Source organism: Anneissia japonica, unplaced genomic scaffold, assembly GCF_011630105.1.
Source record: "Anneissia japonica isolate Jap-2015-1 unplaced genomic scaffold, ASM1163010v1 scaffold1826_len1998817_cov189, whole genome shotgun sequence".
Lineage (NCBI taxonomy): Eukaryota > Metazoa > Echinodermata > Crinoidea > Comatulida > Comatulidae > Anneissia > Anneissia japonica.
The window spans coordinates 1,399,369-1,407,886 of record NW_022742159.1 but is presented as its reverse complement, the minus strand read 5'-3'; the positions used below and the strand labels follow the sequence as shown (position 1 = coordinate 1,407,886).

The window sequence follows — 8,518 nt, the reverse complement described above, 5'->3', positions numbered from 1 at the left end:
AGATAGTACTCTAAACGGGTTTTGTTTTAGTTACAATTTAAGATTTTCCTGTGTTAAAAACATGACTTTTTTATACTCTTTCTGAAACATAACTTGTACTTTATATATAATAAGTGAAATCTGTATATTATTAGTTCCTGAAACAGCAATAATACGAAAGTACTAAGCTACTGTACTGTAACGCATAGGCCTATTTTGATACACTATTTAGATAGGCTCTTCTTTTTCCATTTTGATTTCAGAGGTCAAAAACACTTTTCAATTTTTTTTCAATCATATAGTGGTGTAGAATAGTTGTTGAGAGCATTTTCCAGGAAAAATTAATGTGATACGACCCTCCGTTATGGAATTGAGGACAAGAATTTCTCAAAGCTAATCTTATTTCTGTTGCTTACGCACCACTGACTTGGGTTGTTTGTCATAACTTCAAGATGTCTACCTATTCGTGGAAAAGGCGTATTATATTTAGTTACAGTAAATTATAACTTACTTATTTCTCATTTCAGCAGTCTCCACTTTCAACGAGTCGAGCTCTTTGGTCTTTACTTTCATCTCTTGAATATGAATATGTTTGTTTTCTTCCATACTGTAAAAATAAAATATAGTATAAATATAGAGATTTATCATCATCACTATCATCATCATTATCATCATGAACATCATCAACATTAACATCATCATCATCATCAGAAATATCAACATTGTCATCATCATCGACGTCAGCAATATCATCTATTATTTATGTTTCGTCTCACCTATTTTTAATTTCAACAATGTCCATTTTTAATGAGTTGAATTCTAGAGTTTTTACTTCCGTTTCTTGAATATGGGTTCGTTTTTCGTCTTCCAATCTGTAAAGGGTAAAGTAAAATCTTATAAAACTTATCATCGTAACATTCATCATCAACACCATCATCACATCACTATCCTCAATAACATTTGTTTTTGTATTAAGTTATAATAAATTTCGCCTAACCTATTTTTAATTTCAACAATGTTCACTTTCAATAAGTCGAGTTCCTGAGTTTTTGCTTCCATTTCTTGAATATGTATTCGTTTTTCGTCTTCCAATCTGTAAAGAGTAAAGTAAAATCTTATAAAAAATTATCATCATCATCGTCATCTCCATCATCATCTTCACCATCATAATCTTCACATCACTAATTAAAATAACATGTATTTAGTTAGGCTATAATTATTTTCGCCTCACCTATTTCTAATTTCAACAATGTCCATTTTTAATGAGTCGAGTTCCTCAGATTTTACTTTCATTTCTTGAATATGGATTCGTTTTTCTTCTTCCATGCTGTAAATAGTAAATATAGGAAAAATATATAGACATACCATCATCATCACCTTTATTATTATTATCATTGTCATCTATATCATAATCATTTTCAACACCGTCACGAACAATAACGTCTATTTTTTGTATTAATTTTTTTTAAAAATCTTCTAACCTAGTTTTAATTTTAGCATTCAACACTTTCATTGAATTGAGTTCCTCGGCCTTTAGTTTTATTTCTTGAATATGAATTCTTTTCTCTTCTATGTTGTGCATTAGGTAAAATACAGAGACTTATCATTATCATCATCATCATCATCATAATTATCCTCATTATCCTCATCATTATCATAATCATCTTCACCACCATTATATTTTATAATACTGAATTTAGTTTCACCTATTCTTCATTTTAGCATTCACCACTTTCAATGAGTCGAGTTCTTTGGCCTTTAGTTTTATTTCTTGAATATGAATTTGTTGTTCTTCTTCCAATCTATAAAGAGTAAAGTAGTAAAATATAGACCATTGTGGCGTCATTATCATTGTCACCATTATCAACAATAACATTATTATTAGTATTATTATTATTATTATTTATTATTATTATTATACACTTTAACTTACGTATTTTTAATTTCAGCAGTCTGCACTTTCAACGACTCGAGTTCCTCGGCTTTTACCTTCATTTCTTGAATATGAACTCGTTTGTCTTCTTCCATGCTGTAAAAAGATAAAAATTAGAGAAACTTCACTACCAATCATCACCATTTATTCAAAACCATCCACAATTACATTATTAATTTATTTAGTTAGAGTAAATGTCAACTCACTTATTCTTAATTTTGGCATTCACCATTTTCAATGAATTGAGTTCCTCGGATTTTTCTTCCAATTCATTATCATGGATTCGTTTTTCTTCTTCCATCCTGTAACGAGTCAACAATATTTAAGTACAGTAGAGAAACTAATGACTACCATCATTGCCATTATAATCAATTCAATTTATTTAGTTAGAGTAAATGTCTTTATTATTATTATCATTGTCATCTATATCATAATCATTTTCAACACCGTCACGAACAATAACGTCTATTTTTTGTATTAATTTTTTTTTTTTAAATCTTCTAACCTAGTTTTAATTTTAGCATTCAATACTTTCATTGAATTGAGTTCCTCGGCCTTTAGTTTTATTTCTTGAATATGAATTCTTTTCTCTTCTATGTTGTGGATTAAGTAAAATACAGAGACTTATCATTATCATCATCATCATCATAATTATCATCATTATCCTCATCATTATCATAATCATCTTCACCACCATTATATTTTATAATACTGAATTTAGTTTCACCTATTCTTCATTTTAGCATTCACCACTTTCAATGAGTCGAGTTCTTTGGCCTTTAGTTTTATTTCTTGAATATGAATTTGTTGTTCTTCTTCCAATCTATAAAGAGTAAAGTAGTAAAATATAGACCATCGTGGCGTCATTATCATTGTCACCATTATCAACAATAACATTATTATTATTATTATTATTATTATTATTATTATTATTATTATTATTATTATTATACACTTTAACTTACGTATTTTTAATTTCAGCAGTCTGCACTTTCAACGACTCAAGTTCCTCGGATTTTACCTTCATTTCTTGAATATGAACTCGTTTGTCTTCTTCCATGCTGTAAAAAGATAAAAATTAAAGAAACTTCACTACCAATCATCACCATTTATTCAAATCCATCCACAATTACATTATTAATTTATTTAGTTAGAGTAAATGTCAACTCACTTATTTTTAATTTCGGCATTCACCATTTTCAATGAGTTGAGTTCCTCGGATTTTTCTTCCATTTCATTATTATGGATTCGTTTTTCTTCTTCCATGCTGTAACGAGTCAATAATATTTAAGTACAGAGTACAGAAACTAATGACTAACATCATTGCCATTATAAACAAATACTGTATTTAGTTATCATAAGTTTTGTCTCACCTATTTTTATTTTCAGCATTCTCCACTTTCAATAAGTCGAGTTCCTCGGCCGTTACTTTCATTTCTTGAATATGGACTCGTTTGTCTTCATCCATGCTGTAAAGAGTAAATAAATAAGTATTATCATCACGAGCATCATCGTGACGTCAACATCATTATTATCATCATTGTCACCTCCAACAACAATAATATCTGTTATTGTATTTAGTTAAGTAAATTTTAACTTACATATTTTTAATTTCAGCATTCTCCACTTTCAATGTGTCGAGTTCCTCGAATTTCACCTTCATTTCTTGAATATGGACTCGCTTGTCTTCTTCCATGCTGTAAAGTGTAAATCAAATAAATTACAGAGACCTATTATTATCATCACGGGCGGTCATCATCGTGGTGTCAACATTATCATTATCATCATTGTTACCTCCATCAACAATAATATCCGTTATTGTATTTAGTTATGTAAATTTGAACTTACATATTTTTAATTTCAGCATTCTCCACTCTCAAAGTGTCGAGTTCCTCTGATTTTACCTTCATATCTTGAATATAGACTCGTTTGTCTTCTTCCATGCTGTAAAGAGTAAATCAAGTAAAACACAGATACTTATTATATTATCATCACAGTGGTGATTGTCACCTCCATCAACAACAACACCTATAATTAATGAAATTATCTCTCTTTTTTCTTTACATCGGAGTGGCCTGCTCTGTCTCTTGGGGCGCCTACTGTGGTCGCAGAATCTGAGCATCCAGTCATTTCTGGCAGGGTATAATGTGAAACCTGCTCCTTAGTTCGCGCCACCTGGTAGGGGACCGGGATTGCGCAGGGCAGAGGCGGCGCGGATGGTTGCCCCTTTAGACACTTAGTGCTATTTTGCCACCGCACCTAAGTCAGCATCAGCTATTGTTGGTCCAATGCTGGACGAAAGCCTCAGCATGTTGACGCCAAATCAATCTCTCTCTTGCTGTGTTGCACCAAATTCACTCTTCCTCAATACGTATCGATCTTATCTCTCCATCTTCCCCTGTTCCTTTTGCCATCCATGGGTCTCCATTCTGTTGCTACTGCTTTTTTCCATCTGTTTTGTCTGAAATTCTGTTAACATGTCCTGCCCACTTCCATTTTCTTAGTTTAATTATTTCCATTATACCCTGAATTTGTGTTTGTGGCCTAATCCACTTATTTGTCTTTCTGTCTCTGATACTACCTAACATGTTCCTTTCCATATTGTCTTGTGCTGCGGCTAACTTCTCCATTTTAGTTGTTAGTGTCCACCTTATTATGTTATTGTAATATTATGCTTTTTGTTTTATAATTATTTGTAAAGCGCATATGCACTGCGCAATATACGCAAATGTAAGTTGTTATTATTATTATTATTATTATTATTATTATTATTATTATTATTATTATTATTATTATTATTGTTGTTGTTGTTGTTGTATTTAGTTGTATAGAATTTCAACTCACTTAATTTTAATTTCAGTATTCATCACTTTCAGTGAGTTGAGTTCTTCGGTCTTAACTCTCATTTCTTGAATATGGACTCGTTTGTCTTCTTTCATGCTGTAAAGAGTAAATAAGTAGTTATGACCATCGAGGCACCAACATCATTATCATCATTGCCACCACCATCAACAATACAACCTATTATTATTATTTATAATAAATTTTAACTCACTTATTTTTAATTTCAGCATTCTCCACTTTCATTGAGTCGAGTTCCTCGGATTTTATCGCAATTTCTTTAATACGGATTCGTTTTTCTTCTTCCATGCTGTAAAGATTCAATATATAGAAAAATATAGACATATTATTCACTATATCTATAATATCTCTACATCATTATCGTCATCATCACAACCATCAACAATAACATCTTTTTTGTATTTTGTTGTATACTATATCATCAATATCACTTATCATCATTATCATCATCAAAATAAATGTCACGGAAAAAAGATTGGTAAACTAATTATATTTTACTGTTTGTTTTATTGTAATTAATGCTGTGTTTGTTGACGGGGGATTGTATACATATCTTTTGATGACTGTGCTATACTTACGTCTGCGTATCCTCGACAGACCCTGATCTATAATCTCGTTTACTTTGTATTTCGTTAATTTAATAAACAAATAATAAAGACCTACAAAAGCTAGAAAAATATTTATTTAAAATGCGAAATACAAAACACATACCCATCAGTTAGTGTGTTTACTGTAGCCTTCAGATGCTTGATGTTGTCTTTCATATCTTCCACCTCATTCACAAGTCTTGTTATTTCCTCGTGTGTCGTCTTGACGTACGTTATAACACCCTGTTAGTGTTCAATATTTTTATGAGGATTTGGAGGAAAGTGGTGCGTCTAGCAGAGCGAAACTTGTCACTCAAGCATTATACTTTTTTCGTGCAAAAAATATTCTGACCAATCACAGACTCGGGTCATCATTCGCTAGTCTGATTAAGCATACTGAGCACAAATCACCAAAAATACCGTATTCAATTCAATTTAATTTGTTGCTTCAATACGCCAGCAACGGACAATACAATGCAATACAAATTACAATAAATAATTTTACAACATATGTATGAATAAACTATATGGGGAGTTAATATTTGCCTGTTGAGAGCTTGCTTTATATGGGAAGGGGAGAATGTGGATGGGTTAAAAGACAGGGAGTATGCAAGGGTAAGGGAATATGGAAGAAATGATGTCTCAAAGCGGCGCCCAGGTGCGACATGTGATAGGAAGGAGAGAGTTAATGTAGGAGTAGGAGTAGAGAGGCATATTGTATTTGCGACGTGAAGGGATGTGGGAGCGAAAGGGATTATTTTCATTCTGGGCTCTTCCCGAGGCTGCAGATGGTTTACAATTCAGAAGTGGAAATATTAAACTGATTAATATTCTGTGATATGTAGAATGTCTAGATAAGCCTGAAAATATTTTAGGAAAGAGGTAATTAATCCCTTTTAATCTTTGGGCGTTTACCATAAATGCAATACGCGTATTCCATGGCAGGGAAGATATGAGATTTGAATAAAAGAAAGCAAGTGATTGATAATAAAGATAGACTGCAACAACAACAATAATAATAGAAATAATAATTAATAATAATAATAATGTTAATAATTATAAAGTATAATAACAATAATAACACTAATAACAACAATAATAATAATAATACATTGTTATAGCAATAACAATAACAATAGTTAGCAGCAGCAACAACAACAATAATAATAATAATAAAATCAATAATAATAATAATAATAATAATAATAATGATAATAGTTAAGAATAATAACAATAATAACACTAAGAACAGTAATAATAATAATAATAATAATACACTGTAATAGCAATAACAATAGCAGCAGCAGCAACAACAACAACAACAACAACAACAACAACAATAATAATATTAATAATAATCCAACCAATAAATTTTAACCAATAAAATTATTCGAATAAAATACTTGGAAATTAATGGGCCTTTTACATGAATATATGTATGCATAATGTGCTTGTTCTGAATACCAATACAATTTCGAACTAAAATTATTTATTTTATATTAACGTTAACTTATTTTATATTAAGTGTATCTTACTTTTGATTTTAAATCTTTTTTGCATAGTTTTGTATCCCATGCCTCATTGAGTTCATTCGTTGGACATCCTTTGGTGAGCGTCGTGTCACCGCTGGAACGAATTGCTGAAGAAAGCTGTGGTGCTGTTATTGCACATTCTTCAATATTTAAACTAAAGAAAAAATATCAACATTGATTTTAACTGCTGATTACATTAAAACCAGCAAACATGTTGCGTATAATAAAAGACTTGCATGCCTTCAACTTGATTACTGTTGTCACTTTAGAACCTATAGGCTAGGACCCGGCTGTTAAATATTCATCAAATTGAATCTATTTATAAACGTACAACGTGATTGACTATACAAACAATAATCCCTGGTTAGAACATACTTATAGTAAAACAGATCTAACTAACCATGATCATTTGGTTCCGTTAAAAACCCAGGCTAGGCCCCATAGGAAAAAATATGGTGATATTTGTTCGCCCAATAGACTAGTTTCCCCACTGTTTTTAAATTGGCGTATTAAAAAATCTGTTGTGCATTATTAACAATTTCCATGTTTTTCGTAAAGCACACCTTCAGTGTCGTAAAAGAATCTCTAACATAAGAAAAAACTTTTGCAAACTAAGGAATTTAAGACTTGGCCTAGCCTAGGCCTAAGAATCTAACCTAACACTATGAAACGTTCAAAAAACAATTGAAACGTATCCTTGAACCAGCAGATACTTACGTCTGAGTAACTTCAGTAATATCCATTACTTAATAGTAGATACGAGTTTAATACGATAATTATTTTAGAGATCGATAAGAGTGCGTGCAACCAGAACAAGTATTAGCAACCGAATGATCTTTCACAACATTGTTACTGTGGTATACAATGAAGTAACTTAGCAACATGTCGCGAAACGCGCGCGCGTATTACTGTGGCTTTCGGCTCCAAAGCTACTACAACCATACAACCAACTACAACTTTACTCTAATTTTCGATGGTAGCTAGATATAATAATGGCATCGGTCTTCTTTCAAAGTTAGCATAAACTTGTCACCCCACGTTCACACAATGGAAAATGTCATGACGGGTAATAATATGCAAATATCAGTACCAATGAGACGATATACGGTGTGCTATGAGATTATAAGCGAATAATTTTTAAATGTTCAGCCTTTTTTTTTATCGTACCAAACATCGCAATTTTATTCATCCATGTTGAATATTGATTAACAATAAAGTAATATCGTATCGTATTATTAATAAGGCCTATATTATGTTAGCAGAAGCGGATACAGGATTTTTTCAAAGCGGGGCGGAGGTGGGAAGAGGGTCAGTGACGGATCACGTATTTGTATTCTGCTTTTCCTTATTTCAATATATGGCATTGGCATGTATTGAAATTGAAAAATGTAGGCCTAGTGGCAAAACGGGAAAATATACAGAATAGTGCAGAGTAGCATTAAACGAAGGAGGGTTGTTGAAACCACAAATGTGAAAACGCCCACCAACGTAACAACACATCGCCCACAAATGTAATAATGCCCACAGATGTAACAACCAACACCCACAAATTTAACAACCAGTGCCCACAAATTTAATAACGATCGTCGTCTTGCCACAAATATGATAACGCCCACAAATGTAAC

At 31.7% G+C, this 8,518-nt stretch overlaps 1 protein-coding gene across 1 annotated transcript in view; it reads right to left on the bottom strand.

Annotated features, from left to right (window-relative positions):
- LOC117119017 (COP1-interactive protein 1-like) overlaps positions 1 to 7,860 on the bottom strand; it is a 12,079-nt gene extending 4,219 nt beyond the window's left edge. Inside the window, exons 1-16 of the mRNA XM_033263799.1 lie at positions 7,611 to 7,860; positions 6,897 to 7,047; positions 5,486 to 5,604; positions 4,968 to 5,063; positions 4,757 to 4,852; positions 3,761 to 3,856; positions 3,514 to 3,609; positions 3,286 to 3,381; positions 3,084 to 3,179; positions 2,119 to 2,214; positions 1,913 to 2,008; positions 1,686 to 1,781; positions 1,211 to 1,306; positions 977 to 1,072; positions 756 to 851; positions 491 to 586 (exon numbers count right to left, since the gene is read on the bottom strand). Of these exons, the coding sequence (XP_033119690.1) occupies positions 491 to 586; positions 756 to 851; positions 977 to 1,072; positions 1,211 to 1,306; positions 1,686 to 1,781; positions 1,913 to 2,008; positions 2,119 to 2,214; positions 3,084 to 3,179; positions 3,286 to 3,381; positions 3,514 to 3,609; positions 3,761 to 3,856; positions 4,757 to 4,852; positions 4,968 to 5,063; positions 5,486 to 5,604; positions 6,897 to 7,047; positions 7,611 to 7,636 (1,544 nt within the window). The 5' untranslated portion in view covers positions 7,637 to 7,860. The remainder of the gene's footprint in view (positions 1 to 490; positions 587 to 755; positions 852 to 976; positions 1,073 to 1,210; positions 1,307 to 1,685; positions 1,782 to 1,912; positions 2,009 to 2,118; positions 2,215 to 3,083; positions 3,180 to 3,285; positions 3,382 to 3,513; positions 3,610 to 3,760; positions 3,857 to 4,756; positions 4,853 to 4,967; positions 5,064 to 5,485; positions 5,605 to 6,896; positions 7,048 to 7,610) is intronic.
- Positions 7,861 to 8,518: the final 658 nt, after the last annotated feature.